The sequence below is a fragment of the Bidens hawaiensis genome, unplaced genomic scaffold (genome assembly GCF_021521415.1).
Source record: "Bidens hawaiensis isolate Kalapana, Puna unplaced genomic scaffold, B.hawaiensis_p1.1 tig00015320_1, whole genome shotgun sequence".
Taxonomy (NCBI): domain Eukaryota; kingdom Viridiplantae; phylum Streptophyta; class Magnoliopsida; order Asterales; family Asteraceae; genus Bidens; species Bidens hawaiensis.
Genome location: NW_027492369.1, coordinates 46,807 through 69,755, shown reverse-complemented (window position 1 = coordinate 69,755; position 22,949 = coordinate 46,807). Strand labels below are relative to the sequence as shown.

General features: G+C 34.3%; 2 protein-coding genes across 3 annotated transcripts; both read right to left on the bottom strand.

Moving 5' to 3' along the window:
- Positions 1 to 426: 426 nt before the first annotated feature.
- LOC143548948 (dolichyl-diphosphooligosaccharide--protein glycosyltransferase subunit STT3A-like) lies at positions 427 to 9,600 on the bottom strand. 2 transcript variants are annotated; one of them, XM_077039982.1, is made up of 23 exons: positions 9,448 to 9,600; positions 9,309 to 9,371; positions 7,138 to 7,193; positions 6,981 to 7,052; positions 6,797 to 6,902; positions 6,631 to 6,681; positions 6,248 to 6,343; positions 6,033 to 6,092; positions 5,838 to 5,951; positions 5,592 to 5,678; positions 5,099 to 5,202; positions 4,725 to 4,820; positions 4,504 to 4,624; positions 4,335 to 4,415; positions 4,099 to 4,230; positions 3,448 to 3,678; positions 3,192 to 3,335; positions 2,923 to 3,109; positions 2,746 to 2,843; positions 2,491 to 2,570; positions 1,277 to 1,367; positions 701 to 790; positions 427 to 617 (listed from the first exon to the last, which is right to left on the bottom strand). In XM_077039982.1, exons 1-23 carry the CDS (start codon positions 9,586 to 9,588, stop codon positions 561 to 563), a joined length of 2,358 nt encoding a protein of 785 aa, XP_076896097.1. In that variant the 5' UTR covers positions 9,589 to 9,600; the 3' UTR covers positions 427 to 560. The 2 variants fall into 2 exon arrangements, with proteins under 2 accessions (XP_076896097.1, XP_076896098.1); XM_077039983.1 differs by lacking the exons at positions 9,309 to 9,371; positions 9,448 to 9,600 and adding an exon at positions 8,810 to 8,980.
- A 12,257-nt stretch (positions 9,601 to 21,857) lies between these two features.
- Positions 21,858 to 22,640, bottom strand: LOC143548918 (putative N-acetyl-gamma-glutamyl-phosphate reductase, chloroplastic). The gene is made up of 4 exons (XM_077039957.1): positions 22,555 to 22,640; positions 22,339 to 22,428; positions 22,082 to 22,210; positions 21,858 to 21,988 (listed from the first exon to the last, which is right to left on the bottom strand). Exons 1-4 carry the CDS (start codon positions 22,555 to 22,557, stop codon positions 21,881 to 21,883), a joined length of 330 nt encoding a protein of 109 aa, XP_076896072.1. The 5' UTR covers positions 22,558 to 22,640; the 3' UTR covers positions 21,858 to 21,880.
- Positions 22,641 to 22,949: the final 309 nt, after the last annotated feature.

The window sequence follows — 22,949 nt, the reverse complement described above, 5'->3', positions numbered from 1 at the left end:
GAGCATTTTCCGAGCAGTTTTCAAGCGAACGACGAATGAGTTCGAGCAACGAGCGGTTTAGACAACCCTATGTCTGGTTGAGGCTCTGAGAGTAAAGATGCATAAACGTTATCGAGCTTAGCCAGAAACAGCCCGGAAGAGTTTTAACCCCATGTAGGCAAAGCCGGTTATAGGACGGGTCAGACCCGAAATTCCTGCCGTAGAGGCCCGGCTCTGCGAGCACAATATGCAACCATTTTATGAGTTAAATTGCTTTAACATAAAATTTAAAATAAACAACCTGGCGTTGATCAAGAAGAGTATCGGTTACAGGAAAGAGTTGGGTATTTCTTAACTTTGGCCTGCCAGGCTACAAGCCTACAACTATATTTGGTATATATTATTTAATATTATATATTTTTGTTAGCTAACAAAAAGGATAATATCAAATGTCTCACCTAGTCATTTTTTAAACTGTGGTTTAAAAAAAATCCTCCAACCATTATAACTGGCTACAAAATCTTTGGTTTGTCACAGCCGATTCTACAAATAATAACTGTTATCACATATAATATTAACTTCTAATGCCATGGATTTTTCTTTATCGTTCCACTTCTAGGTGTGGCGGAGCTTGTTTTCTGCAATAAATTTTTGTACCGGTAAGCCGATAAAAACGCATGGGGTAAATGTAAAAGACAAATAAAAAAAATATGAAATGTACCGATTTAGACTTCTTTGTCTTCCCTCTAATCCTGTTCTTTTGAGGTTTTACTTTATAAATCCGGACCATCCAATGGTGAGTTGTGAATACCTACATACAAGTGACAATTAGCAACGATAAAGTGTAGAAACTCTTTTAACTGGCCGTTTATTGCAAGGCTTTTACCATAAAATAACATGACACTGAGCAACATTTCTCGCAATCAGCTACCAAAATTGCAAGAAACAGAAAGGTTTATTTATTTATTTATTTACCGGTTAAGCAGATCATTTGTCCTTTTTCGGTTTTTATTTCTCACTTGCTAGGAATTAAAACTAAAAGAGAAATTCCAAAGAAAATAACAAAAATAACCTCCTGTATCCGGTTAATCATGTAAGATATGGCTGTTCATGGAAGATAAAGAAATGAAAGTTGGTGTGCGGTTTTTGGTAATTTTGGTTGTCGTTTTGTGGTTGCTAGAATTAGGATTTTTAAGGCATAGAATATTTGCTATTTTAAGCAGAAAGCCCTTTATTCTTCGTTCTGTTTCGATGATATATGAAAAAAAAAGGATTTTTGAGGCTTGTTTTGACTTACCTCCTCAAAACGAGTTAACTTAAAATGCTTCTTTCCAATTTCGGTCCTTCTTACTCGATCGTATCCTTTACCACCATCAGTTTCCACAAACCTAGATTACAAAAGCAACTCAAGTAAGAAAATAGAAGGAAGCTACTTCATATAAATATATATTTCTAAAAGAAGAAAATTTATTAATATCATGGTTAACTTTTTAAAACACTGGTCCTGTTCGTTTCAAGGATTTGGAAGGAATTCTAAGGAATGAGATTTTAAATCCCATGAATTGATATGTTCGTTTCATTAAATGAAAGAATGGGAATGGAAACTAAATCCCATCAAATCCCACATTTCATGGGATTTTAAATCCCATGAATTGATATGTTCGTTTCATTAAATGAAAGAATGAGAATGGAAACTAAATCCCATCAAATCCCACATTTCATGGGATTTTAAAATACCACATATTTGAAAGGATTGTTATGGAAAATAAAGGATTTTCTTATTAACAATAAAAGCCCCTCAAAAAAAATTCAAAAAAATTAATAAAAAAATCATAACTCAATATACATATAAAAAACGAAAAATGTAAAAAAAACTAAAACGTTTCAGCCTTTGCCCTCGTTCGTAAAAAAAAAAAGAAAAAAAAAAGTCGACAAAAACGAAACACAAACCAAAACTGAACCGACCAAAAACAAACAAAAGAAACCGTAACCCAACCCGTCCAGTGCTCCAAAACCAACCAAAAAGAAATAAAGGAAACCGAAACCCAACCCGTCCAGTGCGAAAACTCGTGTCAGCTCGAAACCAATTCCAATTCCAATACATATTAACCAACCAAACACATGATAGGGATTCTCAAACATTCCATTCCATTCCAATTCCAATTCCAAATCCTTTAAAAAAAGTCCGTGAAACGATCGCGCCCTAAAAGAATCATATATCCTTCTCATAGTCTGTTTCACTGAATAAACAAAAAGAGACACGCATATTCTTCTCATTCACTGAGATCATCCATAGCAATAATGTTGTTTTCCATGTCGTTTAATCAGTGAAACACATTGTTATAAGTGACAGATTTATTTTATAATGGAATGGACAAATACGTTACTTTTAGCGTTTTGAAAGGGTAAATATGACGCTATGAAACTTATAGCATACATAAAGTTTTGAAATATTTGAGGGATGTATATGAATTAAATAATTAATGCTTTAAAGTTTTGAAAACACCATACCTGAAATAGGATAGCTTATACATGAGACTGTTAAGCATGGTTGGAGTGGCTTGAGAGTCAATTCGGTATTGACCATCTCTCTATACAAAACAAAGAAAATAAAAACTGTTACGATGATATCTAATAAATCAAAATGAAAATTTAGCAGTATACGTCAAAAAACCTTGCTAAATGAGGTCTGATACCACGATAGATATACAAGGTTCGCTTTAATACAAGTTGATGTGCATGGTGTTTTAACATATATATACTTACCAAATAATCAGGTTCCTTGATATGCGGAAACACACCTCCTCCAATACGCACCATCCATAAAAATTTATTAATGTCATCACTCGGGTAGCCCACGAGACCTAAAATTTGTAAATTTAAGGGCTTCAGTTTTTTCCTTAAACATGTTTTATTTAATTCTACTAAAAAAAGAAAACCAACCTCCAAACACGACAAGGACATATTTCACATCCAAGGAGTTGAAAATTTCCCAAGCAGCCTTTTCAGGTGATGACATGGCAGTACCAACAGTCGCAATATGTGTGTTGTTCCACGTGTTGTTGTCAACAATGACTGTACGGTTAGCCATTGCAGTTGTCTGGTAACCATAGTCCCACCATGATGCAACCTGAAAAGTCAATGTATCGTTTTGTTGACCGTTTAGAAAACTGCAGAAAAACGATATTAGAATATAATATATACCAACTTACTTTGTCATCTACTTCAGTGTTATGACTTAGCCATGCATAGGCCTCTCTAAAATCATCAAAAACATGAAGTCCATCATGTGAATGCGAAGTAAGCACAATTGAAGGAGCTGAATATGCCTCTGCAGCAGCCCAAACACTATGGACCTACAAGAACAATAAGCATGCGTTCAAATTCAAAACAACAGTTCTAAAATAAACAGAAATTTGGATTTAAGTGATAAGTTTAAAGAAGCATGCAAAGTAACATCATGCTTACCACATAGAAACCACCCAACAACACGGTCAAGAAAAGAGCAAAGAAAGATGCTTCAACAGGCAAAACCAGGGGCTTTTTTTCTGTTTTGGACTTGACAGATGGCTTTTCAATCTCTTTTTCCTTTTTCTTATTTTTTCTAGAAGGGCGTTCTTTCAACGAGTCTTCTTTTTTGTCATTTTTCAACACATCAATTTGTGGTGCAGCGTTGTTACCAGGTACAGTATCCCCTGCCTTGTTGGACAATAAAAGACAGAATTTTAGTCAAATCTGCATGTCATGAAAATTGCTACAGATTGCCTTTAAACCCTTTTGGATTATAACTTTTTGGTTCACACTCCTATCATATATTGATTAATTGTTAAGTATGCAACGTAAAATATGAAAACAAATTACACAAAATATATTATTAATGTCTCGCTGAGATTTATAAAATGGACATAATATTGAATATAAAAATGAACTTTTTATTACCCAATTGCAACTATTACTACTAGTTTTATAATTTCATTAGTTTGTTAAATAGTTTACATATATAATATGTTTGTAAATTACTAAATAATAAATAAATTAATATATAAAATAATCGTTGTTGTATATTTTGATGCATACACTGGAGATCAGGAGATGCCCTTAATCACATTAAGTACTTACATCAATCTGGAGAGACTCAGATAGGTTGGTTATGTAGTATTTAATGGATCTTGTGAAAACATCAAAAGCTTCAGAAAGAGCAATTCCAGACATTATGCATGCAGCAGGAGCAAGCACAAGCATTAACCGTACCTGTCATGCCATTTGTATAAAAATGGTATATGAATGATGGGATATAAATATATAGCTTATAAAGTAGATGATTATGTAAATACTTTTGTGCTGCAAATACTCACCATGACACCAGAAAAATATACTGACATTACTAAGTAAAGGATTACAAAGGAGCTTGCATCAGATAGTGGTGAAAAGCATGCCTGAAATATTCCAGTAATTTTAGTTGACAGAGATACATTAATTGAAGGTCAAAGAGGAACATAAATTTAGATGGCATAGTCAACTTACAATAATTCCAGCAGGGACCAAGAATGCTAAAACATTAAGATCCATGAAGTATGAAGGCCATGTTGGTGGTTGATGCTCACTGACACTTGCAATGATTGGTATGTACTTGCTTGCATAAGTTCTGGCATAATAAAAAAAGGGTCATTTGATCAAACACCAAATACTATTATTATAATAGTAATAATAACATATTATCTAATATGGAGAGATGAGAAACTTACGGATCAAGAAGACTCAAACTTCGTCCACTCCATCCCTTTGTAGGACTAGATGCAACTACTGCTACTAGTACTGCTACAACAGCACAGCATACCACCCTGAAGTATGGGAAACATTTATAGATATACTTTTACTTTTTAGAGGAAATTTTAGTTTCCAAAGCTTGAAACCAATGGCTATAATTTAAGTGAAATAACGTCAGTACTGGAAATAATCAGATGTCTGTGCTTCAAATTTATAATCTTTTTAACCCAAGTAAATTCAAGAAATTAGAATATTGGTTTGTTTTGCTAAAACAAAGGCCCGAATTATTTAATCTTTTTACTTTAATGGAAATTGCTATAATTATGAGCAGCAACAAGTAATTCAAGCTTACAGGCCAACAGATACTACAAGTGTAGCAGCTACTTTGAACATCTTTGGAGAGAGTATTCCCTTGATATAGTATGCAAGAGCCACCACATGGATAACAATGAAAACCTACAATGAATTGAATGGAATTAACAAAAACAGTGTGTGTAATTAGTTCAAATTAGCAAGGATAATTATATGACCATAGATGATAAGATATACAGCCACAAGGTGCATTTCATGCATATTAGAACAGTGAGAGTGCAGAGAAAGCACACAACACTATAATACTATACTAACATAAATATATCCAAAGCAAACTATAACTTTTGCTGATTGAGAATAAAGAAAAAATAACAGGTGTCCAGAAGTCATTATATGAACCTTTGATCAGTGTCTCTTTACACTACATACTGGATCCATGGTAAATGGTCTAAAAACAGATTGAATTCTTTGATCATAAAAATACAAGTACCATAAGCAAGCCCTAATAGCTCAAATTCATCAGTGGAACTCACCAAGAAGGATGCAAAATGTTCTGATGTCATGACCGCATTGAAACCAACAACAGGCACCAATGCTGCTAATAATGTTCCCAAGACAACCTGCATAATAGCAAAGATGTTCATGTAACGAAAACAGCTTTGACAACAAAAAGAAAAAAAAGAGATGAACAACTATGCGTAGATATTTATTTATATTCAAAACAAACGTCTTGGTTTTCGTTTCTTTATAGAGTCATGATCAGGATGTTATATACTTACAAGCGGAGCATAGGCAATGTATAACCGAGACGAATAGCGACCGGTCACAATGCAAAGAAGCACATGCATTGGTATGAGATTAATGATAAAAGTGTACCCTCCCCAAGAGCAGACCTGAAAATATGCAAAATAAAAAAATAGGATAACTGAAAAGCAAATCATTTTTTTTTAAAAAATGGGGAATTTTAAGTCTACCATGTAGAAGTATGCAATGGAATTTAATGTTGCATAGAAGAGGGATCCTGTGTTCAACGTCTGCAAATAATGTTAGGAATTAGTTTAACATACAAATCACTGTGTTCCAATTATAATCAAGCAGCATGAGCAATACCCAAGTGTTAAAAGTGTTGACAATCATTTTCTCATTAGAGAGGAAAATGTGAAGTTGAATACTTGTATTAATAACCAACCTTGACGTAGAGGTAGAAGGTAAAGATTAAAGCAAAGATAGCAACAGCTTCATTGTCATAGCTCCCAGCCACTGATCTAGATATGTAGGATGGCACCTGTAGGATTTAGAATAGAAACACAAATAAAGGGTCATTGACTTGCGTCTTATGTCAGTTACTACCTGAACTTCTTTATAAAATAAAAGAGTAAAGAAAACTAGGTTGGAAAGAAACAAGATTATTATCCAGAAAACAAAGGAGAAAAAGGAACAGAAAATTCTGGGGATTCTGTTTTAAACTTCTATGCAAGTCAGTAACATGTGGCTTAGAGCATACATCAATACACAAAAAAAAATCATACAAAGGAACAAATAAACTATCACAAATACCAGTTATATGATTACCATGGCAAGAAGAACTGCAGCAGTCAATCCAGCACCTGTTCCCTTAACTTCCTGCATAAAAGAAAGTGACAATGATTGAAGGGTTCCAGTACTTTATTAGACCAAAAATGAATCTAGAACCAACTATTATTACATTAAGTCAAACTAGTAGTCATATAGAGAAAACCTTAGTCAAGAGATATGCTGCCCATGAAGCAAAGGCAGAGAATACTGGGGCGGTAAATACACACACAGTTTCCACAGAGAGGGGAATATTTAAGGATTGAAGCACCCTGAATTTTAAGAACCGCTACTAAATTAACTGTAATATTGATAATTAAGAAAAACAACAAATGTACTCGAATACGCACTTCCATATTGTTCCAGCAGTCAAGGTCAACCCCGGGTAAACCGTTCCACCAATGACTCGTCCAAGAGGATACCTTCAAATAAGTAAAAGATACTGTCATGTTTGCTTTATTGAGTGATAAACTCAATTGTAAAAGGGCACGAAAGCTATAAACATACCAGGTACGATCATCAAACCAATTCCAGAAGTCATATATTCCATTTTTTGTAAGGAACTGCAATCAAAAGAGAGACATGAACAATACATAAAAGCATACATCATATGCACATCCACTAAGGAGTGTGAAAATAAAATTCAAAAGTCGCGAAAGATGATTATTAAAATCAATAACTGCACATGATCAAAGCATTTTAGTGTGGTAGGGCTCGTTTAGAATTTTCTAAGAGAATACAAGTATTATGGTAATCAGGTCATAGTTGCAATAACAATGTTTCAGCATAACTTCCAGGATCATATATTGAAAGATCAGAACCTATATTTCACCAAAATTCACATCACAGTTACATTTGTGGCTCCATACAGATTACAAACCCTAACAAAGAAGCTTTTAATCCAAGAAAACCTTCAAAATGGACAAATTTATGTAGCTACAAGAGATCCCAATGGAGAAACATGAAGAAAGAGAAAATCAGTCAACTACATGGATTTCACCATTTGCTCTCATTTGCGCTATTAAGACAAAATATGTCATAGATCATGTTTATCTTTAAAATTCAACTAGTACAATAACAATAATATGCCACAATCCAAATTTATGAAAGTGCTGCCCTAAATTATTGAAGTTAAATAATAAACTAACAAATATGACCATTCTTGTTTTACAGATATTGTCTCTGCAATTAAGTATGATTCAAATTCTCATTGGGATAACACAATAACAACGATAAGCCGCAATCCAAATATATGACACTACTGCCCTAAATTATTGATGAACTGAAATAATAACCTAACAAGCATCATCTCTAACCCCCTACATGTAAATATCACATCCTTGAACATGACCTACTTACTATTAGCCTCTCCAGAAAATTCCTAACCAAATCTGTTCTTGTTCTACAGTTATTGTCTCTGCAGTTGAGTTTAATTCAAATTCTCATTTAACTGATAACACAATAACAACAATGATATACTGCAATCCAAATATATGAAACTACTGCCCTAAACTATTAAAGTGAAACAATAACAACATCCTTCATGTAAAAATCTCATCCTTGAATACTCGAATCCAGTGAATTGTAGCAGAGTACCGAATCATAAAAGGCGAATTCTCATTAGCTGATTACATAATAACAATTAACAACAATGACATGCAGCAATCCAAATATATTAAAGTATTGCCCTGAGTTATTGATGTGAAACAATAATCTAACAAAAATCATCCCTAACATCCTGCATGTGAAAATCACATCAGTGAATACTCAAATCCAGTTAATTCTTACTGTCCCTACAATTGTGTATAATTCAAATTCTCATTCAACAGATTATAAAATAACAACAGTGATATGCCGCAATCCAATTATATGAAACTACTGCCCTAAAATATTGAACTGGAATAATAAACTTAACAAATATCATCCCTAAAACCCGACATATAAATATCTCCTTGAACATAACCTACAATTAGCTTCTCCGGTATATTCTTAACCAAATCTGTCTATTCTCGTTATACATATGATTCAAATTCTCAGTTAACTGAAATAATAAGCTAACAAAAATCAACTCTAACATCCTGCATGTACAAATCACATCCTTTAATTGCAGCAAACTAGTGAATCATAACAGGCAGCACATGAATAAACTAAATCGATCAACAAAACCTAAAATCCAGACCTGAGTGACTCTGTAATTGAAATACAGATCGAATTCATGAATCACACTCTCATACTTAATAACAACAATGATATGCAGCAATCCAATTATACGAAAGTACTGCCCTAGGTAATTAAAATGAAATAATAAACTAACAAATATCATCCCTAACATCATGCATGTAAATAACACATCCTTGAACATAGCCTACTATTAGCCTCAATCTTAACATATGAAACTACTGCCCTAAATTACTGAACTGAAACAATAACCTAACAAAATATCATCCCTAACATCAAGCATGTAAACATCACACCATTGAATACTCAAATCCAGTGTAATTCAAATTCTCATTTACCTGATAATATAACAACAACAACAACAACAATAATAATATGCCTCAATCCAAATACATGAAACTGCTGCCTAAATTATTACTCAAACAATAAACTAGCAAATCCTGCATGTAAACTAACATAATAAATTAACTAAATCGATTAATAAAACCTAAACTCCAAACCTGAGTGACTCTGTAATTGAAATACGGATCGAATTCATGAATCACACTCTCATACTTAATAACCTGCAACAGAACCACACCAAAACATATCAGTTTACACAAATCGGATGCATAGAATATAGATCCAGTGAGAATTTACCGAAAATAAACGGATCGAGAACGCAAGGACTCCGATTAACAACAAAATGACGAACGCGAGGACATTTCCAAAGGCGAATCGTAGAGTTGAAGATACCGGTTGCGTAGGCTTGTTGTTGAGATTATCAACGGCAACCGCCATTAATAAACGACGGCGTTTTAGTGCGTGTGAGATTTGGAGTCAATTTTGAGAGAAGACGACTTTGGCAAAGAAAGAAACAGAGTGAGTGAGAGTGATGAAGGCGGAAGTTTTACGGATTTACCCTTTGTACACGTGGACAGTTGGAGGTTTGTGATTGGTGGAAGGGGTGGGTTTTGGCATAATATATTTATGATTAAAAATTTTAACTCCAGTTGAATTTATTAGTTTCGACATGTTCGTCTTATAACCAACTCGGTTTGAGTTTAAATTGGGAAGATATGCAATTCTTATTGTTAAGAAGGGATATATGTATATTAGTTTATTAACGGTAAAACAGTTATTTAGTTAGTTAATTTTAATGAAATGTGAAGATATGTAATATATGTGATTTATGAAGAAGAAATATGTAATAAGAAAGGTTAGGAAAGGGATACATGTGACTCTAAAATTAATATAAGATTTTAAATTTGAATTTTAGTCGATGAAACCAAATGAGGATGTCTTTTGATATATTTTATGCTGAAAACACAAACAAGCCAAAAAGAGACTAAGAGTATTTCTACAAATTATGTGAAGGAGTTCTCTATTTTTTAGAGATGGTAAAAAGTGGTTGTGAGAGGAGGAGAGAGAAAATGTTACTGTTCATGGTTAAATTTGGAGAAACACATTGTTGATCTCTATAATTTTTTAATATTTTTGAAAGTGGTTGTTAGTTAATGAGAGAGAAAAAGGGAATGATAAAAGTATAAAAAAAGTATTATTTAATTGAAAATGAGAGAGAAAATATGAAATTTTTAGTGTAATTATATGATATATATGAATATAGGGTAGGGAATGGGTGGAGAATGCTCTAAGTGAGCATGCCAAGATCAAAGAGGAAAGTATCATCCACACTTTATGAAATACAAAATTGAATCCTACCATTTTTCATTTTTTTAATAAAGTTACAAACTTTTAATATAAGTCAAAGACGTCTTTTTAAAACATCAATATATTGCTTAAAACTATTTTAAACTAGTGCTTTACCCGTGCGGTGGACGGGAATGTCAACACCGGAATATGAGGACTACATTAATTCAGTATTATGAAGGTCTGGATGAGATATTGAGACCGTACGAAATACAAAATACTTTTAGGCAATAAACTATAGGTGATTCTGAAATTGAAATCTAAACCAACTTAAGTTTCATATCTTTGTTTGTTTTGCTTCCCGGTTCCTCCGTACTAATCTCCATATACTTGAATAAAATTAGTGGCAGTTGCAGGTTGTTAGGGTCTTCCTGGTCACCATTTTGTGAAACTTTTGATTCATTTCCTTTTGCATAAGCCCCCAATCTGCAATAAAATGAAAATCTTGTAAAAACCAAATTGGGAATAATCATAAACCTATTAACGCGAAAAGTGGTTAACCCATCAATTGATTCTTGCAACCTTTTCAAAACGTCAAAACAGAGAACAATATGTTAAGCCATTAAAAGATGTGCCTTTTATGAAACAAAAACGTATATTTTTAGATTTTTGTATCCTTTTTCAGTTTAATTATATTTTGAGTATTTTAAAAAAGGGGAACTAAGTTAAAAAAATAAAAATAAGTAACTCCTAAGTTAAAAAATAAGTCCCAATCTAGAGTATCCAAGACCAAATGCTATAAATATAAGTATATAACTACAAAATATTGGTAATATACTTGACGGTTCAAAACATTCATTAACTTGTTGAATAAAAGGTTTTAATGAGTCACAAAAGTTAATCCATAAAGAGATATTTTAATGATATATCTAAAGACAAATAGTAAATGACCATGTGACCTTAAAGTAATGACGGACAAGAAACTGGGCAGTCATTCCCTTGAGCATAACTGATGCTGCTACGGTTGAGTCGATAAAAGAAAGGGCAGGTGCAACTTTATTTGTGACGAGTACCTACTCTTCAGCATATGCTCCCATTGGTTCCCTGCAACTTGCTGCTCTTGATCACTCCCTGGCAACTGTTACAATTTCCACTGCCTCCATGCCTTCACATAGAATAGAATAAATTTATACACTTAAACTTCCAAGGATATTAACATGAGATCCATAGTTTATCCATCTAAAAAAGTTACAAAAAAAATAATAATAATAACCCAGTTCATAATGGTAATATTAGCAGGGGCAATTTTAACTCATCTATATACAAATGAGTCGATTAGGGTTACTTTATTTGTAACCAAAAAAATTTGTTGAACTTGACCCGTTTCAGCCCAGACATTATTTTATATACAATTTGTTTTTAACCTGAACATATTTTGATTAGAACCCGTTTTCACTCGATATTGGAGCTGTTTTAAATAAGCCCAATCTGACTTGAGTCCGTTCTGAACTGTTACCCAACCCGACCCAAACCTATTTTGTTCAGACCTGTTTTGACTCGAGTCAAATTAGACCAGTTTCAGATCAGCTCGCCCTGACCGAACCCACTATGATCCATTATGAACTTGTTCTAAAGGACCTGGGACCTTCAAATTCAAGTTTGTTAAATACTTTTACCTCATGAGACCTGCATATTAATCTTTGCTAAGTATTTCTTTTCATTAACATTAAAATGCAAAACATAATTACATATTTACCCCATCTAGAACATCTGGAGCCAACATTCCAAAACATTCCAGAGATCCATCAAAAGATCTTTTTGTTGGACATCTGGCAGAGCTTATCCTAATTGCCTCTTGCACGCCCTATCACAAACAAACAAAAAATATCCTTTTGAACAAATTTAAATAGACCATTAATAGTCTAAAACAAACTTTAAATAAAATATAATATATATTATTTTATTTTATCATAATCAATAGTTTTATAATTTTATATGATTTTATATGTACACATAAAAAAAGTGTTACTACTCACCACTATGATGACATCACATTAAAGCTTGCTTTCATTATGTGATTCCAAATGGCCACCAACACCACACATCCAACCTGAAATACATCAAGAAACCGTTATCAATTAAGCATAGGGTGCAAGCATATAATTGCACAAAAAATAAAAGCACATATTTTAAAAATTAATCCCAAAAAAATTAAAGAATACCTACCATAGGGATGTTCTTTAAATACCCCTCACTACATCGCAAACAATCAAAAAGATGAAGGCCATATGATGATTCATCAATTTTAGGTGGACTTAGCCTTACTAATTTGATATGTCAAGATCTTCAAACATAACATTAACATGAGTTGTATGACTCAAATTGAGTTGTCAAATAAAAGGAGTTGATACGTTTTATAATAAATCATGAATTGTGTGACCCAAGTAAAGTAAATTAGCTAAAGTCGGATATGTACGAAATGGGCAAAGCATAAAAAGGAAAAAAAAGAAAAAGAAAAAAAACATGCTAATTAACAAAATATTTTTAATAATGAAACAAAACAGTATCATTGTAATCATTATAAAAAACAAATAAGAATACAATATCATGCAAAAAGTCATTGCATACATGTAGGATGTGAGCAAGCAAAACCTCCATCTTTCCTTTTTTGCACGACTAATTAATATTTGTTCAAAGCAAGCAAAGGTTTCCAACAAAACTTTGAGTGATCAACCAAAAAATACAATGTAACTCAAGAATTCAAATTACCGGTGGTGCAAGAACGACATAGACTCTCAATCATAAGATCCTGTAAGTTCTTATAGGGCTGAATGAAGAGGTGTTTGTTTTCCTGCAGCTTTGATGGCATCATGAAGTTATATATAAGTTCCTAATTAACTCATACATGAACATTGCCCTGTTCCATCCTTGCAAAGCAGCTCTGCACCTGCAAACACGTCTCAAACATCTCAAATTCTCAATTATGATTACAATACAGTAGTAATTTTCACATTATGGTTGATACTATTAAATAATTATGATTAATCTTACCACACTTGCAATAAGATTAATAAAAATTATATAAAGATAAAATGATTCAGGCATTGAACGATTACATTTCATGGAACTCATATTTGAAAAGGGGTTAAATGAGCACATTGATTTTCAAACTATTCGAGCCCGTGACTCCTCTATTATCCTAAGAATAGAAATGAGCACATTGATTAAAAGATTTATGTAACTTTGAAGCTACATTTTTATCCTACCAATACATGTCTAATCTCTTAACTGTCAAGCTATTATTGCATAAAATATTTGTAAAAGAATTTAATCATGCCCTTAACCTGTCTGATAGCGTAGATGAGTAATGAGATAGAACCTTGGAGCTTCGGTAAGAAGCTTATCATCTTCTCCTTTTGCTCCACTTCATTAGTTTAGACATTATGAAACCTGCATCCACCGAGTAACATCACTGCTCCATTATGCTCAACAGCTCAATTGTAAGTTGTCAGATGTTTTCAACACTTAGTAATATGTAAACCTCTAAAAGCCATGTAATACGTACTTTCTAATCGCATGTTTTTTCTGATTATAAGAAAGAAAACTGACCATTTTCTTTGTCTCTTGCAGTTGTTATGTCAAAACAATTTTATGGTTTCCGGGTGGTTAGGATTCACCAAACATCCAACTTCGAAGTAAAATAATCAAAATGTTTGTGATTTGAAGGATTCTTGAAAGATTATACAATAAAAAAAATAGATGAAATTACAATAGTTGCAACAAAAAGGTGTTAATACATTCATAATAAAATTGAAAGCTTTAAAAATCTTACTTTTGGTCTTCAAATCACAAAAACAAATTACTCCTTTCCATTAGGCCTCCGCTGACAAAGCAGACCATCAGAAACAACAACCCAGGAACCCAAAAATAGAAGAAAAAAAAAGAATAAAAAATTCAACCACAAATAGGTCATGAAGAGGTAATATTCAAAAAATCAGTAGCGCGAACGGATATTACTTTCATTGCCGTGATCCGCCACCTATGGTGACCGCAAACCGCCGCCGGAAAACCAAGATCATACCTCGCCGCCGGATCTGAGTTGAGCACTACCCTTATCATCTCGGAGACCATCTTCCATGACATTCTTCATCACCGCCGTCGCCACCAGAAACCCTAACGGTCGGAAGGTGTGAAATCCGTCGTCACAATTGGCTCGTCGCCGTGTTCGACGCCGCTGTTTGGCTGTGGCATTCAGAGAATCAGCGAATTAATTATTGTCAATTCTAACTGGAAATAACCTCCGCAAATTTTAGGAACTGCAATTTAAGTGAGGGAGAAGAAAACACGTTTTGGTTGAATTCGGACGGCTCATATCAAATTTCATTCTTCTGTAACCTATATATATAATAAGCAGCTTTCTTAATCTCAAATTCTGACATCGAACAAATCCCTATGAATTATGAAGACGACGAAGATAACTGTGAATAAATTCCCGATTTATCGAAACTGGTTGAGGAGAGATTCCACAGAAAGGATGAACTCCGATGATGATTTATATGTTATTTTTTATGCTTGATAAACGTGGGAGAGATTGATGGTAACCGCCTGGAACCGCCGGAAAAGAAGAATTAACACGTGATGAAAGCAGTAACTGTTACTGGCTTATCGGAGGGCTGGTTCTTATCGGACTGTCAGATTTAAATTTCACTATAGGCTTATCGGAGGGCTGAGAATCAATCTTGGATTTTTATCCAACGACCATGTTTAATTACACTCTATGGTAACTATATATATAATGACAGATTTGAAACTATATCATTTACAACACAAAAGCATGAAAAGAAGTGGTCTAAGGCGACCATGAGATCGACCGTGAACCAGTGACGGACCCATAAATAGTCTGTTTGCTTGTGTCTATTGTTGCGTTTGAAATGAAGCATTCCGTATCTATTTCCCTAACCATCTTTTGCTCAAAACACTCTCATATACATATCTAGATTTCTCTATCTTAAGTTTCTTCATATTCAATCATCATATTGAAGAAGATAGATGATAGACATCTCCCATACCAACAACGAATCATAGCCGTTAATGATGATGGGACTAAAGACGTGTCAGTGCAGTTTGGGTCCGTTTGACCCAGGTGGATCCTTACTTATCTTATTAACAAATGACGGCAACCCGATCCACAACAAAGTTATTGTTGTCTTAGTTGTACCACCAGAACCATGCAGGGGCGATATGGTCAACTCACTAATTAGCAGCATGTAAAGCCACTCCACGATTTATTTGCATTGATTATCTATGTTTTGTTTTCCATGCATTTTTAATTATTTGTAGTTTGTTATTTCCATTTTCAAATGTCTAATTAATAGCCATTAGTTTAGGAACGTGGGTGAGTTGTTTCTTTTATTTTCTCTTATGTAATACCGTCAAGGAGGATGAACATGCCTAACTATAATGATGTTATCATTCTTTTCCTTTCTAAAGAACAATGATACATTTTATTTATTATTTTATTAGTTTTTTTTGGTTTCTTGTAAGATTTGTATACTAGTAACATCTTTTTATATTTTAGTTTTAGGGTTTTAATTTTGGTGAAAAGATGGCGAAAAATGAGTGAAAACGAGCTGAACCAGTGAAACGGACCATCAAGAAACGAACCGGACCAGATCAGAAGCGATCCAGACCGGCTAGGCCGGCCCCCCCTCCCAACTACCGGAGCGCCGCGCGGTGGGGAGGCCAAGGCCCACCACGCAGCGCGGTGGGCTCAAATCCAAAATGTTCCATCGTTTTTAGGGTATTTTCCCTATATAAAGCCCCCTAAACTCAACCTTAAACATATCCTGAAATGCCATCTGATTTTGGGGAGTTCGGAGGCTTACGAGATCAGCTTTTGGCAGCTTTGGAGTCGAAGAATCATTCGGTGGTGCGCGCATTAGTTGAAGACGAAGAACACGGGTTTTATCTTTTGTTTCTTTCGTTTTCGTTTATTTACCGCTATGAATTCTTATTTGTTTGTTTTATTTGAATTTAAGATTGTAGGCTAAATTGCATGAACTACTTAGGCTTATGATGAACCTGTTTTGATGTTTTAATTTGACTTGGGATTATTTATCGTTATGGTTTTTATGGTTTAGTAAAAGATTTATTTATATTAAATTGATGCGTATGGATGCTTATGATTGTTTGATGAGTTTTATTCCATAGTTTTCCTTGATTATTGTTTGTCATATGATAGGTTGCTATTAGGTCAATTACTTTGTGTTTTTGATTATTTTATGATTGATTTCTTGATAAGATCATAGGAATAATATTGTCAAATAAACCTAAGTGTGCTGCTAACCTAAAATCTGTAAAGTGCTAGGTTATTGATAGATCTTTACTATTTAATCTTGCTAGATTAATTCTTTGTAAGGAGTCCGTCTATGGTTGATTATTTATTATTGTCTATCAAATCAATTAAATATTTTGAATTGCCTTTGATTTCCGCGCTGTAAGGTAGGATTTCGTATAAAGGACTAAATCATAAATTAATTAGGTAACCGTGAGGGAACTTGATTTTTAATACTGGTGTGTGTTAAAACTTGTTAGAAACCCATAGGTGTCTCTTTAGAAGGGTCAGGGGTCCTACTCGGGTTTTCTTTTAAGTGTCTTTTTACGATCCCAGTCCATAACTAAATATTTTTTCGGTTAATTCATAACTGAAATTTAGGGGATTCTAGCCTATGTAGTTTTCTTATCATCATCTTATTTTAAATAACAAAACTTTTGCTTTCGTTTAAATTACTTATTTTCTTAATTAGTTTTTAATTATAGTATTGAATTAGTATTTTAAATAACCCCCCCAAACAAATATAATTTAATAAGTCGTGTGTGTAGTCGTGTCTAATTAGCCAATAAACATAATTTAGAGAGTCTCGTGGGTTCGATATCCGGACTTATTTAGCTTTACTAGAGTCGACAGGTTCACTTGCCAGTTAGTAGTTTGGTCGAATTTTAGAGAGTCTAGAGTATTACTTAGTGTTTATTTTTAGTTAAATTAGTTAATAATTATTAAACTACTTCAAGCACATCAAACAACCAACAAATAAAGTCCGACTATCTAGGATAATCTAATGACAAAAGTCAATCTCATACGTTCACGATTGTAGACAGCCTTGGTGATGTTTTTGGTCAACATGACCCATCGTACCTAGTTCAATGTTTTTACATATGTCGTTCGGTTTTCTTAATAGTTCAAGAAAGTTACTAGTTGTGGGAGAAGGAATGTTGACCGAAGGCGAATGTCTTCGAGCATATAAATAAACGATTTTACACTATTGTCACAACGTGAAGGTGTCAATACTAGTTATATATAACTAGTGTTCTTTCCGGCGTGTTACGCCGGACACGTTGGTAAAACATGAGCTATGGTAAACCTAGGCGTTGATGCGGTAAGTCGTCACGAATTCGGCTATTTCGGTTACGTGTGTTATTGTACCGGAACTAAGACAACAACATAAAACAAAAAAATTACAAAAATAGGGGTGGACCAATGGTGTGGCAACGGTCAGTATAACACGGTCATTCGTAAAACCCCGTTATTGATCTCAGACGTTGAGGCGGTTAGTCTACGTGAATTAAGTCGGTTTTTGTCATGTTCATTACGGTATCGGAACTAAAAAAACAATATCAGCATTCAGTCGGTTTTCGTTACGGTACTGGAACAAAAAAAAAGTGCGATGAGTTTATGCGAATTCGGTCGGTTTCCTTCACGTTCGTCACGGTACCTTAACTCAAACAAGATAAAAAAAAGAACAAAAACAATATTGGCATCCAGTCAGTTTTCGTTACGTTTGTTACAGACCGAAACTAAAACAAAAACAAAAAAGGAAAAGCAAAAAAGAAAAAAAATTCCATAAATTCGGTGCCACAAAGTAACGCAATGAGTAATTTGCGACACCAAACTTATAAATTATTATTGCTATATAAAATAATTCTTATTACGTTAAAAAAATATAAAACAATCCTAAAATACTTATGCTTAATGGTTATTGGTTGAAAATAATAATATATAAATTAATAAAAACACCGACTTATCGTGCTTGAATTAGAAGCAATCCTCTCGTAATATATAAATAGGTTAATAATAATACCCTGAGAAGATCATCGATTCTGAAGAAAATGGCAAATTCGGGCCATCACAGACAATGGTTTATAAAATATAAACCGTCACAACAATCGGCTGATTTCAATTCGGGTGCAAACCATTGGTGGAGATACTGGTTGACCCGTTGGACCCACCTAAGCTTAAATACAAACGGAGCGGGTCGCCACCTGTCCCAGTCATGCGGTCCCCACCTCGACCCGTGTCGGTTAAAGACCAACAGGATTGGAAAATCCCGCCGTATGTTTCGAACTCGAAGAACCCGAAAGGGTACGCGATCTCGCTTGATAAGCGGGTGGTCGTGGGATTCGAGAAGTCCGGGTTAATGATGGGTTTGTTAAGTTTTCGGAAGCCGAAAGAATGGCCCGTGAGGAGGTCTCCTTGCTGTCCGAAAGGAAGTGATGATGAAAGAGAAAGAAAGAAAAGTGGCTAAAAAAGCCCGGTGTGAAAGAAACGGGCCTGATTGGGGGCAGGACCCACCTAGAGAGACGAAAAAGGAAAGAGAAGAGCAGGCTCAGAGAGAGAGAAAAACGGTTGGAAGTAAAAGATACATTTATGAGAAAAATGAGTAGGAGGTTGGTTGTTTAACCAAGAAAGGGGTATGGATTCGGGTTTTGGAAGTGGTGATCAGTATAATGTGTATGATAAGGGGTTGTTTACTGCTCAACCGACTCTGGCCACTTTATATAGACGGAAGAAGGATGGTGATCATGAGATGTATGTTGGGGCCGCCGGATAAGGGGTTCACGGGTGCGGGTAAGAAGGGTAGTTTTAGAGATGGACCTGTTGAGTTTGAGAGGGAAGCGATTGAGGATGCTGATGTATTTGGTTTGAACGAGTTTATAGCGCGGGTTAAGGGAGTGGAGAGAACATGATGGCAGGCCGCGAGAGCCGGGTAGGAAGCATATTAGGGAGTTAGTTTAAGTGGCTGGAGTGTTGGTTGCTTGATTGAAGTAAACTTGGATGGGTTTATGGTGTTTATTTTTACTATGGATTCTAGTTTGTTTTGTTTTTATTAGTTTAAGGTGAAAATGCCAAATGGAAATCATAGTATTATTTGTTATATTATTTTGGCATTTAATGTTTTTCATTACTATGAAGACCATAATATGCTCATTTTCCTGGTTTATAGCTGAAGTTTTTCTCTCTCTGTTAGTAGCATTTGTGACAGGAGTTTTAGCATGTTAATTTGCTATAGATATTCTACTTAATGTTTAATATTTGCTTTCATTAATGAGTTTATTTTTTATTTTCTTATGTTTCATTTTTAGCTTTTGCTAAGTTATGATAATTTTCAGGACTCACAAAGGTTTGTAAGCAGAGAAGAAGGTGCTGCACTTGCAAAAGAACTTGGTTGTTTGTTTCTTGAATGCAGTGCTAGAACTCAAGAAAATGTAAATCAATGTTTTGAAGAGCTTGCAGCGAATGTAAAGTTGTTTTACTTAGTGACATTTTACATAATTTAATTGTTAAATAGGGACCTACTGCCTAAACAATATTGCTACCTATCTATACAAATGCGCTTATGAACATGTCTAATACGCGCAGCACATGGCAACAACTTGGCCCGCCGCAACGCGCGGGTACAATTACTAGTTTTTCATAAGGCATATGTTATTCCCGCACCACATAGGTTATTCAAACACCAAGTGCCTATATACGAGTCGTATAGACGAGCCGTATAGGGCAGAATTATGTCATAATGCGTCGGAGTGTGTCTCAGTCTATACGGGTCATATAGACCCTGTACGATTCGTATAGGGGCTATACGGCTCGTATACACTGAAAAAGATGTCATAAAGTACATTTGTCAATTATGCAGGGGCTATACGACTCGCATAGCCTCTATACGAGCAGTATACACTTGTTAACACACCATGGAGTGGTGTTTGAATATAACAACCCTTTCATAAAGTTACAAACTTTTAATGTAAATGAGTCTAAGGCATCTTTTCAAAAGATCAAATTTTGGCTTAAAACATGTGAAAATGGGTTTTGAATGACAAATTTGAAACTACATAACTTCACCCCACAAAAGCATGAAAATAAGTGGTCAGGGTAGAGACGAGCAAATGTTATCGGGTACCAGTATTAAATTGAGTACCACCAGTATCAAGTCGGTATCAACTTTTTCAGGTTTCAGGATCGATACGATTCGACTCGGTACCGGGTTTTTACCGAATTTTTGCCTTCGGTGCTGGTAATGTACTGGGAATTTTCGATCCCAGTATCCTGTTTTTGCAAATATCAGTAGTCTCATCCCTATCTATTTTCCGAACCATCTTTTGCTCAAAACACTCTCATATACACATCTAAATATCTCTAAGTTTTGTTTATATTTAATCGTCAAATTGAATAATATGAAGATAAGAATCTAAGAGCAAAAATAGAAGAATTGTACTACAACTTTCATTTTATTAATTATTGTGGTGTAACTATTTGGACCAAGGCACTAAACTTGCCATGCACGCTACTGTTTTAGCTTCTATTAACCGGTTGATAACGTCATGTAACAACAAATCACAAAACAAAACTTTTGAATTATAGGAACAAAAAAACACTCACAAAATGAACATTGTGTGTGCGAGTGTATGCATTACATGTCTGCATTATGTATGAAAATGTTTTTTAGTCTTCGTATATCTATCTACGTTTGAGTTGGGGGTCTTGCCGAAAGCAACATCTCTATCTTTAGGGATAGAGGTAAGGTTTGCCTACATCCCATCCTTCACAGACCCTACTTATTGATAGCCTATGCTATTTGTAAGAAAAACTGGGTATGATTGATTGATTTGAATATAGAAGATCGCTCAAGATAACTCAATTTTGAATAATCCTTGTAATAATAATACAACAATATTTTGTAATCAAATACTCGGATGTTTAATTCCCGACTAAATTTTAATGTAAATTAATATTTTATTAAGTCTTTCGCTAAAGTAAACCCGCTACGAAAACATGTACTTACCTACCTTCGAGTTTAGTTTAGCTTTTACGGTTATGTTTTTGAGGGATCTATCTGTTTGTTAATGAAAGCACAAAAAATACAAAGACATATCTAAGTATGTATACTAAAACCTAAACTTGAACACTAAACTAACTTGTTTATGAAAAATTGAAAACAAAATTTTAATTTAAAACATCTAAACACAAACACACACAAATAAACATTTTATTCCATAAATAATATGTTTATGGAAACAAATCTTATAACTTAAAACATATAAACACTAACACACACAAATAGATTATCTCTTACACAAGACCATACCAAAACCAAGAAAATAAGCGCATCTAAGGCGATAAAGGCATGCGGCTAAGCCCAACATTTTCAGGAATTCCCGTCATCAAGTTAAGATTTTGTAAAGCTTGACCAGATGCTCCCTTTACAAGTTTATCCATCTGCATAGTTTTGAGATTAAAAAAATAATTAAAACAATAACAAACTAGTTTATATATATTTTTAGCAAAAAGCATGGTTTGTGTGAGGCATACAACTGATATGATTATAGCCCTCCCAGGGATACCATCACGAAAGACGTTTATATGACAGCCATTAGAACCTCGCACGCCCTCGATGTGTGGGGCTTGATCACCTGCAAGCAGCACTACAAATTCTTCCTTCTACATGAAAAACAAAATGCAAAATTTAAAGTGGCAACTTTAACAAGCCAAGTTTCAAATTAAATGGTCAAATGGGAAAAACAAGCGGGTCAAAAGTCGCTTCAATTCGGCTAAACTGGATTCTTTACCTCATAAAATCCCATCAGGTGTTGCTTTAAATCTTCAACTGAAGCTCCAGGAGCCATTCGTACATTTATTGTTAACTCCATGCCTTGGCTCTGTAAGTTGAGACAGGTGAATAAAGAAAATGGGCTAGTTAATGTTGTTGATCAATCACTTACGTTGAGACCATGAAATATAAGTAAGAAGAGCAATCCTTTTTAACTCAATGAAGTAATATTTACCATTAGCTTTTGAGTAGAAATAAAGCTAAAAGTTATTTCTGTATTAGCAGTTTCTGATAATTCTTGTTCAACTTCAGGCACTGAAACCAAGCCACAGAAACAGAAAACAAATTATCACTGCATATAATATGCTGGCGATAACGATAACAATGGTGATGTCAATTGTTATCAGCAAAAATAGCATGAAGCATCCGTATGCCAGTTTAAAGAGAAAGCACTTATCATGGCAATGCCTTGTTAAGCCATATGGAAAAAAAATCCCTTTAGACGCTTCTTTGTATACCAAACATCTAGAGATGACAGTGAAACCCAAACCCGATGGGAAAACCCAAAACATTTGGGACGGGTAAATGGTAATACTTGTTCCATTAGGGTATAGAGCGGGGTTTGGGATT